Below are 18,975 nucleotides of genomic sequence, written 5' to 3' on the forward strand. Positions count from 1 at the left end.
TGGTCCTGGGTCTGGCACATGATTAGTCCCTTCAAGACAATGGAAGTACTCATTTGCACGTGCTTAAGTACCTTGTTGAATCAGAGTGTGTGTCAGTAATGTTTGTAAAGCAGAAGTCTACCTGCTAGAAAAGAGCTCTTGCATAATCATAAGGATTTTGTCATCATCACAGTCGTCGTGTAATATGAGACCATTCCAGATTTCACAGAGAAATTTACTGAGTCACCTGCACTGACCACAGGTGTCACGGCAAACACCCATGCATGGATAGATTTGCCATGACAGCACTGATACGACATTGTCTGACCTGTGACCACTGCACATACGAATTGCATCACAATATCAGAGCTAGCTTCTATACCAGAGTAACACGTATTTGCACATCCAACCGCATGCTGCACAAGCTCTATGATACTAGCACTCAGTTCCTCCTGTCATGACAGGCACTGCTATCCAGGTATGTTTACCACAGCATCAGTTTCAATTCTGACATCATAGCATCATGTGACTGTATGCAGAGATTAAGAAAATTATCATGAACAAAGGTGCTAGTGATTTGTAGGATTTAAAAAACAGGCTAGGATACTTTTTAAGGCACTTTCTTCCTAGCCTGGTCTATGCTGTAGGATTCTAAACATTACTCACTGGTGAATTATCTGCAAAATTTGATCATGTCAACAAAACGACATGTTAGCATTCCTGGGCGTCCTGTGCAGATCATTAATTCAGTGATGTGGTCGCAGGATGTTCCTGATCTCATTGAGAGGAGCAGGGATCTATACACTCAACTCTGCATGTCTGGGAATAATACCCACAAGGAGTGGTACTGTAATTTCCATCCTATATTAGGTGTATATAGGTTGAGGAATCTGTTCTTAATACATTCAATCTCCATTAAATTAGATAGTTTTACCAACAACCATGTAATATGCTTTAGAACAAGAGCCTCGATGCAGTCTCCACCATATTCCTTATGCTTGTGTCCTGAAGTTCTGGGGAGAGGTTGTTGGCCTTACTAGAGGGGAAATGGAAACCAGGAATTAGTCTTTCAGAAGCATGTCAGTTTGTGCCATAGCAAAGCTGAGCTTTGATTAAGTTTATCGAGAGGAGTGGCAGGGTTGCTGCCACTAGAGAGAGTCAAAGTGCAATAAAAAGAGAAGAAAGTACAAGGACCTAAACGAAGCAATATCAGGAGGCGCTGACATAGTAGTCTTCCTGTTATAGCAGTGTACAACGTTTGGAGTAAGCTTCGTTACAGTGATACTGAAAAAGAAAACATTTAATCCTGCAGTTGATGTCACATGTGCCAAAAGGCTACAGAAGTAGCAAAAGCATAATTCAGTATTGAAATAACTATTACAATTTGAATGAGGGTAGCATAGGGCCTGATCCAGAAAACTTTTACTCAGTGTCCTTACCCAACCAATTGTAATAAATGGGACTATGGGTGTGAGTTATGACTGCTAAAGCAAATAAGGATTTGCAGGATTGGACCTTTAGTTTATAGCTTTCATAAGTCCTTCTAAAATACAGAATATGCCTATAACTCAGTGAAATAACTTGTGAATTATAAACTGTTAATTTATATTTTTTTCCCTTTTTTTGGTGGTATCAAGTATCCCTTTCAGGACAATAGTGGTGAGTCTGTTGTCTCATCAAGTACTGCTCCAGAATTTATATGATATCTTGCTGGAAGAGTTTGTGAAGGGCCCCTCTCACGTGGAAGAGAAGACAGTACAAATGCCAGAAACCAAACTGGCTGGTTTCCTCAGGTACATTTCCATGCAGAATTTGGCTGTCATCTTTGACTTACTGCTGGATTCTTATCGGACAGCCAGAGAGTTTGACACCAGACCTGGGTTGAAGTGCTTGCTGAAAAAAGTGTCTGGCATTTGTGGAGCTGCCAACTTGTATCGCCAGTCGGCAATGAGCTTCAACATTTACTTCCATGCCTTGGTCTGTGCTATACTGACAAACCAGGAGAACATCACCGCAGAGCAGGTGAAGAAGATCCTATTTGAGGATGATGAAAGAAGCACAGATTCCTCCCAGCAGTGCTCTTCAGAAGATGAAGACATTTTTGAAGAAACTGCCCAAGTCAGCCCCCCAAGGGGGAAGGAGAAGAGACAGTGGAGGGCTAGAATACCATCTTTGAGTGTTCAGCCAGTGAGCAATGCAGACTGGGTTTGGTTAATCAAAAGGCTTCACAAGCTATGCATGGAACTCTGCAACAACTATATCCAAATGCATCTGGATTTGGAGAATAATGTGGAGGAACCTCCAGTTTTCAAAGGCGACCCTTTTTTCATCCTACCATCCTTTCAATCTGAAACCTCCACCCCATCAACCGGAGGGCAGTCTGGAAAAGAGACACCCTCAGAAGATGACAGAAGTCAAAGTAGGGACCACTTGATAGACAATCTAACACCCAAGGGAGGGAGCGGAGAAATGCTGCTGCTACCACCATTGAGCCCTAAAATGGAGAAAAAAGACCAAGCCAGGAAAAAAGAATGGTGGGAGAGCGCTGGCAACAAAATCTACACCATAGCCACTGATAAAACTATCTCCAAACTCATGACGGAGTATAAGAAAAGGAAGCAGCAACAAAACTTGACCTCTTTCACCAAAGATGTCAAAGTGGAAAAGAAGGGAGAGTTGTTGGGCTCAAGAGGGCAAGATTCACCACTCCCCCAGCGACCGCAACATCTGGTGGACCAGGGCCAAATGAGGCATTCCTTCAGTGCCGGCCCAGAGATCTTGAGGCAAGAGAAGAGGTCGCGCTCAGGATCTACAGTCAGCTCCTTGAACATATCTGTGCGAGATGCAGAGGCACAAATACAGGTAGGACAATTGGTAGACTATATGGTAGGGTAATGCCAAAAGGGGTAGAAAAGATTAAACCAAAGTGTCTAGCATCAGAGATCTACCGAGTATCCCCACAAGCTGGAATTTATGTGACCCTACATCATGATCAAATCAGAGAAAGAGTATTGTGTGGAAGAATCATCAGAGACTTCAGGGAAATTGAAATGGGAGCTACTGGGTAAAATTTTCTAAAGCGCCTACGTGACTTTGGAGCCCATGTCCCATTTTCAAAAGTAATTTGGCTAATTAGTAGCCTAAGTCCCATTGACTTTCAATGAGACTTAGGCTGCTAATTGCTTGTCTGTTCTGAAAATGGGACTTAGGCTTCTAAGTCACTGAGGATATGTCTAAATTCCAGCTGGGAGGTGTGATTCCTAGCGCAGGTAGACACATTCACACTAGCTTATCTTGAGCTAATTCACGAGAACTAGCAGTGTCTACCTGGGCTGGGACTCTCACCTCCCAGCTCCAGTACAAACATACCCTTAAGTGATTTTGGAAATGTTACCAATTGTCTCAGATGTCTTATGATTAAGGCCTTACTTAATTGCGATATTGCGGAAATTGCAGATCCCGCAATATTAGACTTCCACTGCAATTTTGATTTTAATTAGCTTTCTTTGCACAGTCCACAATTTTACATTTTGAGGTTTGCCACACACACTTTTTTCCCCAGCAGTACAGTCAAACTCCATTTATCCGAGCTGGTAGCAGCTGGGCTCGAGCTGTCAGCCCCACGCAAAGCAGGACTCCCATTGTCAGCCCTGTGCATTAATGACTAATGTAGTTGCAGCAAAATATCTAGTTATCAAAAAAATGAGCAGGTATAACACAATACTGGAGTATTTTTATTGTTCCAGCAATTTTTTCTTAAACAAATAGGTCTTCTCTGGCTTTTCCAAATTACCGCAATTAATAAAGGTCCATTATTACTTTTCTGCAATTTTTCTATGTCTTGTCCGTAACTCAGCTGCAATTATTTGACAATCATCCTGCAATTTAAGCAGAGCCTTACTTGTGATCCTCTTGTAATAGAACTGCTTCTTTTGTCAATTCTAGAGCAGAAATATTGAACTGATGACTGGTTGCTATTTGCATCTCTGGATGAGACACAGACTCTACAGGCACCAAACTTTGGATTTGTGCTCATTTTGTGATAGGATAGTATGTGAAGAAACACTACAATGGTGATGTGCTCACTGTTAAGCCAAAAAAACCCTTCTCTATAATCGCATGAGGGATATATTGTGGGTCTTCCTGATTCCTATTGTACCCTATGAATATGAAACATGCTAGCATCGTTCTGGACTTTTCCTGCTGTCATAGCCTCAAGATATCTTTATTTTCTACCGTGTAATGTGACCCAAGAGGAGACTGTTCTCTCCAGAAAGTGCTAGTAATTTCTGTCTTCAATGGGATTTACTCATACACTGTATGTGGGGATTTCCCCCTGGAAATTGCTGCACCTCAAAAAAACAAAGCAATTTGTGTCTCCCTCTTAGAATGTGCACTGAGTGCCAGGGCCACAGAGTGACAGCTGATGCAATAACTAGACACCCTCCTCCAATCTTCCTTGCTGCTACATGAGCTTACTAGGGACAGAAAAGGCCACCCATGTCATCTCTCCTCTCCCACCCCAGAGGATCATGAGGATCTGGGCCTTGCCATTTAGAACCAAGTTCCAGACTCAATGACAATTGCTAATTTTTAGGTGCCCAGAGGCACATTTGTGAGGGCTTCCTTCCTCTCCATTACAACTTGACCCTAACCAGATGAAAGTATAGTTTGTAGTGCTCTTTCTTTAAGAGTCTGCAATCTCAGTTCAGTGAAGAGAGCGCCCCGTTCATCCTAATCCCTTATTCAAATCTCCTATGACTGTTCCCTTTGCAAAACACTGCAAAGATGAAGATGCTTATGTATTTTGAATTTAAAGGAGCAAGTGTGTCCCTCACTGAATTCTTTTTCTCTTGGGAAAGAGAAGCAGGGCCCAAGACTTTATTTAATAATAACAACAAAAACGAAGTGGATTCTAATGGAATGCAAGGTCTGGAAGAATCTGCTTTTAAGATGTAGTGATGGGATAGACACAAAGAGCCTGATTCTCATGTCAGTCATACCCCAATGTATCTCCATTGACTATTGGGTAGTTACTTCTGATTTACACTGGTGCCACTGGTAGCAAATTGAAACCCAGACTGTGCTATGGCCTTCCAGTGGCTATTTATGTGGCTCTTTTCTGATTCTGTACAGCAAAGAATTTTTTTTTTCTAATTTTGTTTTAGGCATGGACCAACATGGTGCTGACAGTTCTCAACCAGATACAGACCCTGCCTGACCAAACATTCACAGCCCTCCAGCCAGCTGTGTTCCCCTGCATCAGTCAGTTGACTTGTCACGTGACCGATATCCGTGTCCGTCAGGCTGTGAGAGAATGGCTCGGAAGAGTGGGAAGGATCTATGATATCATTGTATAAAGGAAACATGTTTCATTAGCAAGGGGAGAAGGAATCAATGGCTTTTACAGGTATACAAACATAATGCTGTTACTGAAAGTAACTGGTACGGAGATACACATGCAATGCCTATTCGTGGTGATAAATTCTGAAACCGCTAGCTCTCCAACATGTCCTCTGCCCACTTAAGATTGTATGTTTGTCATTCTCACCCCAACAAAAGAAGTGCCACACTTCACATTAAGTAGCATAACATAAAAGCAAGAGATGAATCTGAAAATTGCTGGTAAATCAGGCTGGTACATAAAAGGCTCAGTAAATTTCATAGTGTGTATTTTCATCTGTGAAAGTTAGATTGTGTATGAATGCACTTCTGCAGTGAGGAAAGGAGAAGAAATAGTCAAAATCTCCCTGGCTGCAGTTGGGATGAAAGCAACTGTTCACCTAACATAGGTCTCTCAGATGATACCTATAATTCCCAAGATTTAGGACCAAAAGTATCAGCCTAGCCTTACCTGGTCTCCATTTTTTTGAACATGTAATATTGTGAACCCCACTAATTGAATCCTCTGAACCTTCAATAATGGGTGGATACTCTCACTTAGATGTCTAAGTACAGGAGTTGATTGTGCTTCAAAACCCAGCATGTAGACAACTGAATCACCTCACTCACACACACCTAGATAACTGAGTAATTGTGAGGAAAAAGCTGAGGGCATAACAAGTGAAGGCAGTGGGGAGTGGTTGTTTGTTTGTGGTACTCTTTTAAATTTTCCACATGAAACTAAAATGCATCTGGGAAAAAAGTCACCATAAAGCTCACCAAAAAAAAATATTGGCCTCACTGCTTACTAGTCATTAAAATTTATATTCTATGCAGAAGCTTTAAGCCTGGGGTGTTGTGTGGCTGTTTTCTGTTGCACCTCTGGAAGATCCCAGCTGTAAACCAGTCACAGGAGAGTCACCTCTGGGCAGGAGAGGTTGCTGTAGCATAGCATTGGGGTAGTGGGTCCTTATATGGGGCATGGCTTGAAGAAAGGTGGAATTGCCAGGGCTTCTCTTCATCCTACTGTCAGCCACATATACAACACACCCTCTCCGCTAATCCACAGTGCAGATACTATTACATTCATTCCACATCCATAACTCTCACTGTGGCAGTTCTTTTGTGACGCTAGTGAAGAATATGCACTAGTAAGCTAAATTGCAGCCTGGCCCAGAGAATTGTGGCAAACACCTAGCATTTAACCAAACACGATGGAAATATACTATACATTGGAGTCCTATACATAGAATTGGCTTTATGTTTTCACAGGAGAAGGTATTCTCATGTGTACAGCCTGTCTGCTGTAGCTCTGAGGATCCCCACTATTTGCAGCTATATTTACCCCCACTGCCAGTACCACTTGTTCATATGAGTCAAATTGGACAAGATTGGGCAGTGCTACTCTTCAGTTGGCCAGAGGAGGCCTGTGGTGGACTGAGTTCCCTGCTCCCTCATGCTTCTAGCTTATGCAGAGTTGACCCGTGGGCAGTCTGTGCATGTATCGGTGTAAAACAAACAAAAACAATCTTCATTTCAAAAGATGAACCTCAGCCAACAAGAAAATGCTCATTCTGCAAGGAATTCCATGCGAATGGCACACCTTTTAAATCTGTAGAATACCATGTGGGTGCAGGGTTTCTCCTGTGCTGATCTCCTTACAGGATTGGGGCCTAAGTTTTTGATAGAATCTCAGTGCTTTGGGATACTCTGGGGGAAGAAAAGACTTAAAACAGCCAGGATATTTCCAGTAAGTTTGAAGGGCTGGCTGATGAATAAGCAGCGTAGGTGTAATGGAGGGTCATCTCTGTGTGTGGAATCTTAATACAGTCCCTCTGACAGATAGACAATGTCCACTTGGTGCTCCCTTAATAAGTAGCCCCTAGGTTGATCATACTTTTGGTTATTCCTCTATTGTACTTAGAGATTTTAACAACTTTACATATAGACTTAAATGTACCTCTACACCTTAAGCCTCTATGGGTATGTCTATACAGCCCACGGCAGCAAGTCTCAGAGCCCGGTTTGACACTTAGGCTATGCTATGGTGCTCAGAACCCAAGCAGCTACTCGTCAATTTTAGCACTGTAGCATGAGCTGGGCAGTTTAGCTCTCTAGTGCATATTTGCTGTGTAACATCTGTTGCCGCAAGAGTTTCACCCATTCACACCAGACCTGACATGGGCCCATACATACATTGTATTTAGGGTTGCCAACCCTCCAGGATTAGCCTGGAGTCTCTCAGAATCTGCATCAATCTCCCGGTGACTACTGAAAGCAATCCAGGAGATTTTAATAGGCTAGTTTAAGAAAATGACATTACGTCATGTTGGGGGACAACATCTCCCAGAATACCTTCAGTCAGCATTGGCAACCCTCGCTGTATTGCTTAAATGTGCAGTTTCAACAGCTGTCTAAAAGGCACATCTATCTAATTGCCAAAAAAAGTTGAGGGAGTTTATCTGATGTGTGTTAAATTTTGTGCATGCACCTTTACCCAGCACACTACAATTGAGCTAATACATTCTGTGGTGTCAGCTCTCGTATACCAGGCTGGAGCAGGTGGGGCTTTTTTTCCTTCCCTTGACAGCATAGTGGGAAATTAAGGTCAAAATATATGATTAAGTTAAATTAGTGATCTGAAATTAACAGAAGAAAAGAACTTAAAATCAGCTTCACGAGCCATGTAAGAATTGCAGCATCTTCTGTACAACTTGACTCTTAATGGCAGCTAAGTCTGCACCGTCCCCCTGCCCTGCTCCAATCTGGCTGCAATATGTGGGCACAGTGGCAGCATCCCTATGGATGCAATCTTAGGGCAATATTCTTTCCTCTGAACTTGTTCCTGTGCATTGCTCAGGCAGCATGAAGGAGGCAGAACGTGACCATAGCTTGCTCGCTGCGCATTCCCTGACGGAGGATCTCGAAACGAGAACAAGTGACTTCTGCTCTAACCACTCTCCCCCCCAGGATAGAGCAAGTTATGTGCTGGCATGTGGTTCCCCAGCATCCTCTCACCTCACACTGGGGCAGACGGGCACACATAAGGAGCTGTCACTGGTTCCCACCATCCCCACGACTACAGTGGGGCAGGAAAGGGTTTGCCCACCAAGGGCCGGCTCTAGGTTTTTTGCCAAGCAAAAAAATTTTGGCTGCCCCCCCCCCCCCCCCCCCGTCCCAGCCCTGGGCTCTCTCCCCCCACCCACACCCCCTGCAGCCCCAGCTCTGGGCTCCCTTATTCCCCCCACCATTGCCCTCCACACCCACCTCCTGCCTCCCCAGCCCTGGGCTCTCTCCCCTCCCCACCTGCACCCTCCTTCCGCCGCAGCCCAGGGTCACTGGTAACTCGCTCCCACGGCAGGTCATTCAGCAGGCATTTTAGATGTGCACAGAACACAGACAGGATTGGTTCCCCTATGGTTACAAAAGTGGAACAATTTTCAGCTTGTGAGATTGGAGGATATCTGGATGCATATTCTAAGACTGTCCTAAATAAATGAGGAAAAGTTGAGGTGCCTTTATTATTCTTTTGTTCCACTCTTTCTTTCTATGGGGAATTTGCCAATGCAATATCACTGTCTTCCATTTACACAAACAAACAAAAAAAGGCAATGGCTGTTGAAAATAGCAATTCCAGTCCTAATAACCACTGGGAAGCATTTCTTGCTCAATTTAATCTTACTTTTTCTACAGCAAGTTACAGTGGATCAGTATAGTTGATTTGGGAGAAATGAAGTAACAGCTGCCCAAACTGAGCTTGAGCATTCCTGAATTTTGAGGTGTTCAAATCTGGAAGGCAGGTGCTGGGGGAGGGGGGAAGGGGGCTGTGGCTTTGCGGGGGAGCACGGCAGCATGTATGCAGCAGCGTGTCTGGCACTGCGCGGAGCCAGACAGGCTGGGCTGAGTGGCACAGTAAGGGGGGGTTGGATGGGGCAGAGGTTCAGGGGGGCAATCAGGGGCAGGGAGAAGGGGGGGGGGTTATATGGGTCAGGTGTTTGGGGGGGGGCAGTCAGGGGACAGGCAGTGGTTGGATAAGCATGGGAGTCCCGGGGGTTTGTCAGGGGACAGGTAGGAGGTGGGGTCCTAGGGGGGGGGAGTTGGGGGGGGTCTCAGGAGGGGGCAGTTGGGGACAAGGAGAAGGGAGGCTTAGATGGTGTCCCAAGGGGCAGTTAGGGGCAGGGGTCCCAGGAGGGGGTGATCAGGGGACAGGGAGCAGGGGGGGTCGGATGGGTTGGGGTTTCTGTGGGGGGCAGTCAGAGGGAGTAGATGGTGGGAGGGTAGAGCTACCCTCCCTCCCCGTGGAGTGTCCTATTTTTTTAATGTTAAAATATGGTATCCCTACTCACAGTGCAGCTCTCCATTCACAGCAGGCTGCAGCATGAGGTCTCAGCTTCCTCCCTCCCTCCCCGTCTTTCCTGTTGGTAGTGGCCAAGGGAATGCTGGGAAATGTAGTTCTTTTCCTGCTCCAGAGCTGGCTCTATAGGCAGGGAGCTAACCAAGGAACTACAGCTCCCAGGACCCCCTGTTAGTTCTCAGCTCCCATGCTGGATCCCTGCTGGCCCTGCAAATGGGCTGCCCCAAGCACGTGCTTGCTTTGCTGGTGCCTAGAGCCACCCCTGTGCCCACCTCATGAGAATTTGCGCTTCAAAAAAAAAAAAAAGTCTAAATCTCAAAACTTTTCACTAACCAAAAAACTGACCCATTTTTGCTTTGACTTCAACTTGGTTCTGTGGTTGGTTGGTTTGTTTGTGCTATAAATTGACTTTGTTTTAAAACAAAGTTCAAATTTTCAGGTCTGAATAACTTGAATTTTTAAATAAAGTCTCAAATTAAAAAAAAGACATTTTGACACACACACAAAAGTCTTTTCCCACAAACACTTTTGGCCTCAATCTCACTGAATGGGCATTTTTTATATGAAAAATGTTTAACTGAAAAATTCCTGACCAGCCGTCGCCGCCACCACCCATCTGCCCAGAGTTCTGCTCATAGAAAGAAAGAGCAAGACGAGTCCTTCATTTTTGACTTTTGTTATATGAAGCCAAACTCCTGCATCTAATTGGCTACATCCCTGCTTTTTTTTAGCCTTTTTTATTTTAATGCAACAACATAATATGCCCACTCTTCCCCTGGTGCCTAAGGTTTTAAGAGGACATTAAGAAATGTGTGTACAATATTGGTGGCATTTAAAAAAATTATTATTTGCAAGAAAAAAATTCCCTACTTTTTAAGTGTAAAAGGGTACGTCTAGCCCACTATGACAGGTCTTTAAAACAGCCCCAGTCTAACTGCCTCAATTTGCCATTATTGATATTTTAACATTTTATGTAAACAACAAAACAACCACAACTACGATAATTTCATGAATAATTTGTGTAGAAAGCTTGATGAGGCACAATAAACTCTAGGGAAAAGCAAACTCAGAGGGCCTAATTCGGAGTTATGCTAAGGCCCAGTTAGGTTTATAGAGGGAAGAAATGGCCCAACGACTGTAGAGGTGATGTAACAGCTCTCCCCTAATCCTCCTCCCAGCCCTCTGGTGTGTGTGTCTTGGGGGGGAGAAGGGGGGGGGGAGGAAAGGGGGCACATCAGGAACATGTCTGGATAGCACAGCCCTATGGTCACTTTCTGCTTCCCATGGGCTGATGGAACAGAGTGCAAGTTAGAGCACTGTTGAGGATCTTTTTATACCAGGGGTTCAGCATGCTGCTGCTGCAAAACCCCAAAATATGGGGAGTATAAAAGTGGCTTAAAGGTACCATTACCCTCCCCACCCCGCTCCAAGTAACAGAGGGCTTTTCCACACAGCAAGTTAGTGCACAGAAAGCCAGGGTGTGAATCTACAACACACACCAGCTTGCTACGCTGCCTGTGTTTTTCCTATCTGCCTGCAAGCCAGGGTGTGATGCTACAGCCCTCCCTGCTTACAGTAAATTGTATGATTAAATAGAGAGAGAAAGTGGGGGAGGTAATAATAATAATAATAAGAAAAGATACTTCACCTACGTTGTGTCTCCAACACAGCTGCAACACTGTGATTAAATGGTCCTGAATCATGGGCCTTTTGTTCCAAAATTAAAGCAAAGGGATGTCATATGTTTTAAACACGTGCTTGAGCTGATTTTTTTAAAATCTAGTATTGATATAAGTAACAGCTACTGTAGTAATTGAAAGATTAGAGAAAAAGATTTATATTGCTTGAGACTCTGCATTTGATAGCACTTTATGTATAACAGTTTCACTGTTTTGCCTATTGTTGGTGTCGCTCTTTCACAAAGTAACGGGAGAAAAAAACATTTTAAAAATAGTAAAATGTGACTAAAACTTCAACAACTGGCTGATGGAATCTGAGGCAGTTGTAGTATCAAACTACTTTAACTCCTTTTAAAAAAAACGTACTAGATTTCAAGGTGGTGAAAGCTTAAAGAAACTCTTGTGGAAAATGCAAGGTCTTGGCTTTAGGAAAAGAACTGTATACTAATCAGGTAGTAATGGTAAAACTGATGAGTTTAGGAGCACATTTGTTCATGGCGCAGACACTGTTGGATTTCCACTTAAGAAATACAGTATCCTCTTTCACACACACGAGTCCTACAGAAATCATTAAAGTTTATATTTCAAGCCCTGCTAGCATAATAGTGTGAGGTGATGGGAGCATATTACTAGTTTAATTGGAGAATTTGTAACAGCCTTTAAAGTCAGCCTGATTTACAATGTGTTAGACACAATTCTTCCTAGCTCTGGGTTAAAGGCTGGATTCTTCACCTGACTTGCTTCTGTGTTTCTTATTTCCATTTTCTGTGTCACACATTGTGTGTGTTTGTTTTTAATTGGAAAGAAGACAATGAATGTAAAAGCTTCTGCAACTTTGTAAATAATCTACAGTAAATTATAAAATGTTTTCCCCATCATTTTGTCAGTGAAAGAAACTGCACCTGTACTCTGATAAGATGCCATGAATCTGTGTTGTTCTTTTTCCTGTTTTGAAGGTGATTTTAAATTTAAATATCGAATGTTTTTATAAGGCCGTCCTGTCAAGGTGGAGCTTTTAAGGGAACATTTTTCAAGTGTTGCATGGCAGTCCTGAGTATTGTTCGTTAATGAGATTTTATTTGTGGAACTCCCTCTTGTCATGTTTAAAATATACCCCCTTCTTTTTGTTTATCATAACTAAAAGCTCAGAGCCGCTCCTCAGATTTTCTGCCCCTTCAACAAAACAAATCTGAGATTCCAAATTCAGCTTTGGAACTCATGGGCTGTACACAGGGATCCAAACTGAACAAAAATAGCCTACACTGGAGAATTGTACCACTGCCACCTGTACTGGTGCAGTGCATCCACCACCATTAACCTGTTTCAGATGCAGCATGTCGTCACTGTACCACTGCATTGTGAGCTCTCTTCTGATAAAACTAGGCACAGCTCATGGAGGGTCCATGGGATAGGAACCCTAATGAGACGTAGCCCTTTATGCACACCTCCTTAAGCATGCAGGAGAGAAATCTGGTACTGTGTCCTTCTTGAGATTTGTAGCTCCTTAAGGAATTTAGGACTCTATGCTGCACTACTGAAGTCTGAAGGGAGCAAGATCAGACCCTTATCCTGCTTGCCTTTTCAGGTTCTCAGGAGATTGCAAAGCTTTTCAAAAACCTCTGGATGTATACAGGCCCGCATTTTAGTGCATCTCCTGAGGTACTCATGAACCCCTGCAAACAAAATCCTTCAGGTTTAGTACAGCCCTAGTTTTATGTTTAGTCGCCTGATCATATAAGCCTAAGTCATAACTATCCTGCCCATGTGTTCTGGGTGAAACAAAGGAATGTTAACATTCCCATGACCTTGAAGAATTACAAATATCTAAAATGTGTGCTAATAATTTGCTCGGGAGATACCATTACTCGGTTTGGAATTTTTCTATACAATTTCATTCCTCCCCTTGCCCATACTGTTGAGTGTGTGAGAAAATGAGCCTACTCTTGAGTGGCCCATTTGAACATTCTACTCGGTAAAATCATTTAGGTGAGGTCATACACGTGTTGCTAACTAATCACATGCCAGAAGTGGATGGTTTTGGTTTTTCCTCATTTAGAATGTGAGGATTCCCCCACTCCCACCCCAGTTTTCAGAAACTCTTTGGATTTTAAAGGAATGAGTACTGGCACTCCCTTTTTTACTAATAAATGCAAAAGAGGCCAACATAACATAGCGTACAAGCACAATGGGGTTTTTTTTTGTGTGTGTGTGTAATATAAATAATAACACCAGGCTGCAAAGGAACCATTTTTTCCCACATCCCCTGCATTCCTTACAGCTCATGGGACTACAGCATAGGATTACTTTAGCAACCATGACAACCCCAATATATTGGATATGTGTATTGACCAGATCACCATCTCCTCCTCCTGCACTCCCTGCAATTCATTTTAATTAATGCCTCAACTTGGAACACGCACTCCTCCAGGCTCAATCCTCAGCACAGTCAGTATCCTAATGTACCAGACAAACAGGCAGGAGCTTTGGCCATAAAAATACAAATAAAGGAGTGCTGCAAAGTTCTGCTTCTGTAATGTCTGCATGTAAAAAAAATATATATTTCTATTCAGAGACTCAGACTAAAAGTTTTAGGGGAAAATCTACATCTTTTTGGAAGTCTGTGGCATTGCACTAGCATAAAACTAGAGCAATGTAAGAGTGAATCAGAGCATGGGATCATACCTCTAAACTGTCCTTCATTTTAGACCCAAATTTACTATTTGGTGTTCTCTCCTTTTTGCTGTTGTAAAGAATTGAGCATCAGAACCACTGAGTCAAGTAACAGTTTTAGAGATTAGGATAAGTTTCTTTAGCAAAAATAGCATTATCATGGGAAAGTTCTTGCACTCTGACTTCCTATTCCCTCTCCCTGTCCCAAATTTGAGCTAAGCGAAAGAGACAGTTAGAGAAACTACCACGATTCATCAAGAAGTGACTGAAATGAATGACAGCTGTGCTGGTAGATTGGTGTAGGTAATTAGCTTTGAGCAGTGAATAAACCCAAATGGCTATGACCGCTTAGAGCCTAGATGTCCAGCAAACACACCATTCTACACAGACAGTGAAGATGAGACGGACCTAGTGAAGGCTGCTGCTTCTGCAGTTCTCTGTTACGGCAAGACAACGTACTGTACAATGAGGCTTACAGTGGGGGGTTATCACAGCAGATTGCTTTATGGCCCTTGGGACCTGTGGCAAGCATCCAGTATCTTCTTGCAGTTCCCCTAATTGTGTTTGTTTGCAACATATAATATTATAACAAACTAAACCCTTTTCCACCTCCTACAAGGAATTGAAAATAAAGCAAAAAGGGAGTTGACACTCCATTTGCCCTCTTAAAATTATGCCAAAGATCTAACTCTTTTCTGTTTGAAAGTGACCATGAGATTTAACTACGATATTCCCACAGTGATGACTGCCCTAACAAGCATTTTACTACAAAAAACTCTAAGCCCTGGACTTTACCTTCATGGTCATACGTTCATGAGGAGCCTCTGATAATTTTCCAGAGACTTTAACTGGCCTTGTCCAGGGAGTTAATACATTTGGTTTACATTCTATACAGTTCACACATGGTTATCTACACCCTGATCCTCAAAGGTAATTAGACCAACATTAAGTACCTATATACCTTAAGGATCTGGGCCCTAATGCTCATCTAGCTGTGATGCCCAGATATTTTGTCTCCTATCTTTCTTTGTGCCCTTTAGACAAGAAACACTGCCTTATACCTGCTGTGCTCTTTTGTGCCGCTACATTTGTTTGGTTATTATATGTCCTTTGCCCAACAGGTCACTGTAAGCTGGCTTGCAAAATGTATTTTGTGTATATTTTATTCAAACTGAATTCTGAAAGGAAAATATTTTAAAACAAATTATAAACAAACTGTATTTATGTTGTTTGTGTTGTAGAATAAAGAAGCAAATGCAAAAAAAATAGTATCTAAATTTCGTTTTTGATAGGACAGTATCATATAATCCTTTCACAGTTCAGTCAACCGAAGGAGCAGAGTGGGGGAACCATTCAATACTTGTTATTTAGTGATATAGGCTGCAATTTTTAGAGCTGAACTTGGGGATTTAGCCACCCAACTCCCATTGAAATAAATAGGAGTTGTGAGACTGAGGCACTTTTGAAAATTTTACCCTAAATCCCATCTTCAAAAGGGACAAAGTATTTATGTGCCTAAAGATGCAAACCGGCACCTTGTGGCATATTCAAAAGTGGCATAGGTGCCTATCTCCCATTTAAATCAATGAGAGCCCTTTGGCTTTGATTTCAATGAGAGTTAGGTACCTAACCTGCAGAGATGCTTTTGAAAAGCCCATGAGGCACCTCGCTTCATGTGTAGGTGCCTAAGTGTCTGAAAATCCTTGTTCCCTTTGAAAATGGGAGCCTAAGTCATTTAGGCAATTTTTACCCTAAATCTAATCAGTTTTTGAAAACCCCAACCATAGTTCAGCAAATATATAGCAAATCTAATTTGTATTTAACTAGTTTGTTACACTCAGCAACCAAAGTATATGCTTTAAAAAAAAACAATTCTTGATCATTCTTTGAATTTAGATCTATGCCAACAGCAACTTGAGAACACTAGTTGCTAAATTGCCAGATAATTTACTATAGTGTCACCATAGTAAGAGAAACCTAAGGTACAATAACCTGCCTTGGATGTAAAATGTAATAATTATCATTGAGCATGCTGACTAGTTTTACTCAGAGGAGGAGGAGGAGGAGGAAGTACCAGATATACTCCACCAAATCAACAGTGCCAAGGTCCCAAAAACTGGAGGTTAGAAAGGGGCTGCCATCCTCACCATATGAGGTGTACAGCTGGCGCGAAACCAGATTTTGGGTTGCCATACAAGTTAGAAGACACAAACAAAGATAGCACCAATGGCACCTCTCTCCTTGACCCACTCCTGCCTGTTATAAGCAAAACGCAAGGACAGCTGGAGCTGCTCAAAAAATAGGGACACTTTTTCACAGTGGCTGCTGCCAGACTTGTCAAGCCCTAGTGTTGGTCAACAAACTAAAAAACATTTTCTACATTGTCAACATTTTCCCCATCCCCCCATTTAAAAAAAAAAAAAAAGTCAAAAATTTGCTTAAGTTCAAAATATTTTAACCAGCTCCAAATACAGTGAATTGTTGTACTGGTGTAATGAGAGTGCGGCCTCTGGTTTTGGGCGCAGTACATGGAAGCAGTTCCATTAACACAGACCTGGACCCCACAATCCTTGTTCACATCAAACTCCTATTGCACTCAACAAGTGTTTTGGAATCTAAAGCAAGGCAGGATCTGTCCCCTTGATGTGTATAACAGACCCTTACTTCCATTGGGCTTTTGTGCAAAGAGAAGTGTATTAAAGCAGATTACAAAGGAATAAAATGTGGGCATTATGTTTTAATAATCTAATGGCACTTTTGACAAAAAGTAGGGGGGGCGTTAAACCCAACATCAGGGTCCAATTCCATTCTGGCTAATTACATTTTGCTGCCTAAAACTCTCACGTAACTCCAATTAGATTATCTTCATTTCCTCCTAAACAGTGTTGCTGGAACAGAATGGCTATTGGGTAAATCAACATAGGAGGTGCAGTAGCTCCTTTTCAGGGGGAGTGACTCCCAGTCTCTACAAGGCCTGTCTTCTCTGTTGCACCATTCACGTCAGTGGCATGATGCTTGGTTTAGACCAGTGTCTGTAAAGTGCATTGCACACATAAAATAGAAAGTATCAGGTTTCTTTCAGTTGCACAGAGGATATTTGTTCTTCCTCTGTGTATTGGCTTAAATTCCAACCGTTTGTCAGGAAAGTGGCTGTGATAAATATTTAATAGGTAGGGGGTTTTAATCTCAAGCGCTGTGTCCTTCAGGAGAGTCAGTGACCTCATAAACCAGACAGAAGAAAAATACAAACTTAATGCATTGCTTTGGCTTTCATTAATTGACCGGTGAACAAAACTTCCCATTATCTCATGCATATGAGACTACTTTACCTAATCCTTTCATCAACTATACATTCTCTTTTATTTATAGTTGCCTGATTTAGCAACATGACAGCCACTGTACCATACACCACCTATTTTGGCCAATTGTGCAAACAGTTCTGTCATCAACTAGTCATTCCCCCCCGTAAATTCTATAATTTTAGTTTTCATGTTAGTTCTGGGAGATGCAAACGTAGGCCTTGAACATATGAGAACGTGTTCTCAGTTTCCAGACTTGAAAGCAAGTCTCTCTATTTTGGAGCATTCCTGTCTGCACAATTGCATCCTGATTTGTGACCAGAAGAGAAATGGATCCCACTTTTTACAACCCACTTGCATTGAGAATAGTTCTAAGATCAAGATGCAGGGGTAAAAAACCTTCCTTTCATAGCAATTTCTAGTTTCTTCAATCCTTATTCCAACCATCTTTGCTGATTCACTCCCTCAAGATACACCTCAGTATGGTTTCAAAATAGAACAAAACTCAATTTGGGTAACATTTACAACACTGAATGTGAAACAGGCCCAAGACTGAAGGAAAAGAGGCTGTGCTGACCTTTGAGCGTGAACATCCAGGGCATGAACTGGGGACCATGTGGTTCCACTTGGTCAGGTAAATCCGTTTAGTGTAATATTTTGAATTTCCATATAACTGTCACTCCTGATTTAGCCCAACGCACTTGACAAACAAATATATAGCATGCCACAGAGGAAATAACTACATTAATAGAGAATTAAGGCATTTCCCTCCATTGCAAAGCTCCTCAGGTGCCCCAGAGCAGAACTTCCTCAAGCATGCCTTAGGAGGCTGCAAAAGGGCTCCTTCCTTTTGCACACACGATACAGTCCCTAGCAGAGAGAAACCCTCTTTGGGCCTTCCTCATGTTCAAAATAACTTTGGAGATGAACCAGAGTAAGGTCTCTCATTTGCACCATGCAAAGGCCACAGTAGTGCCTGCTATACCCCCTTCGAGTATTACACGTTCCAGAGGGACTGAAACAGTAGTTTAGTGCTTGCCATAAGGAATCCAATTTTAATAAGCTCAGTGTACATCTGCACAGATCCCTAGCAAGCCCTTCCCCAGAGCAGGAGTTCTCAACCTTTTTCTCAGCCCCCCCCCCCCCCAACATGCTAGATAAACTCCCCGACCCATCTGTGCCACAACAACTGGGCCAGCATTAGGGGGTAGCAAGCAAGGCAATTGCCTGGGGCCCTATACCACCGGGGCCCCCACAAAGCTAAGTTCAGCTTCAGCCCCAGGTGGCGGGGCTCAGGGCCCCCGACTTCAGCCCCAGGTGGTGGGGCTCAGGGCCCCCGACTTCAGCCCCAGGTGGTGGGGCTTCAGCTTTCTGCCCTGGGCCCCAGCAAGTCTAACACTGGCCCTGCTTGGCAGCCCCCCTGTAACCTGCTCGCAGCCCCCCCAGGAGGCCCCAGACTATTGGTTGAGAACCACTGCCCTAGTATAAGAGGGGTAGCCGTGTTAGTCTGGATCTGTACAAAGCAACAGAGAGTCCTGTGGCACCTTATAGACTAACAGATGTATTGGAGCATAAGCTTTCGTGGGTGACTTCGTCAGACGCATGTGAATCT

General features: G+C 43.0%; 1 protein-coding gene across 10 annotated transcripts in view; it reads left to right on the forward strand.

The window, feature by feature from the left end:
• ARFGEF3 (ARFGEF family member 3) overlaps positions 1-8,020 on the forward strand; it is a 127,184-nt gene extending 119,164 nt beyond the window's left edge. For 9 of the 10 annotated variants that reach the window (XM_065588752.1, XM_065588753.1, XM_065588755.1 and 6 more), the window contains 2 exons: positions 1,617-2,841; positions 5,148-8,020. In XM_065588752.1, coding sequence (XP_065444824.1) covers positions 1,617-2,841; positions 5,148-5,339 — 1,417 coding nt within the window. In that variant the 3' untranslated portion in view covers positions 5,340-8,020. Of the gene's footprint in view, positions 1-1,616; positions 2,842-3,924; positions 4,190-5,147 lie in introns of those variants that run through there. The other variant, XM_065588754.1, reaches the window with a different exon arrangement.
• The last annotated feature ends 10,955 nt before the right edge of the window (positions 8,021-18,975 follow it).

The sequence above is a fragment of the Chrysemys picta genome, chromosome 3 (assembly GCF_011386835.1).
Source record: "Chrysemys picta bellii isolate R12L10 chromosome 3, ASM1138683v2, whole genome shotgun sequence".
NCBI lineage: Eukaryota > Metazoa > Chordata > Testudines > Emydidae > Chrysemys > Chrysemys picta.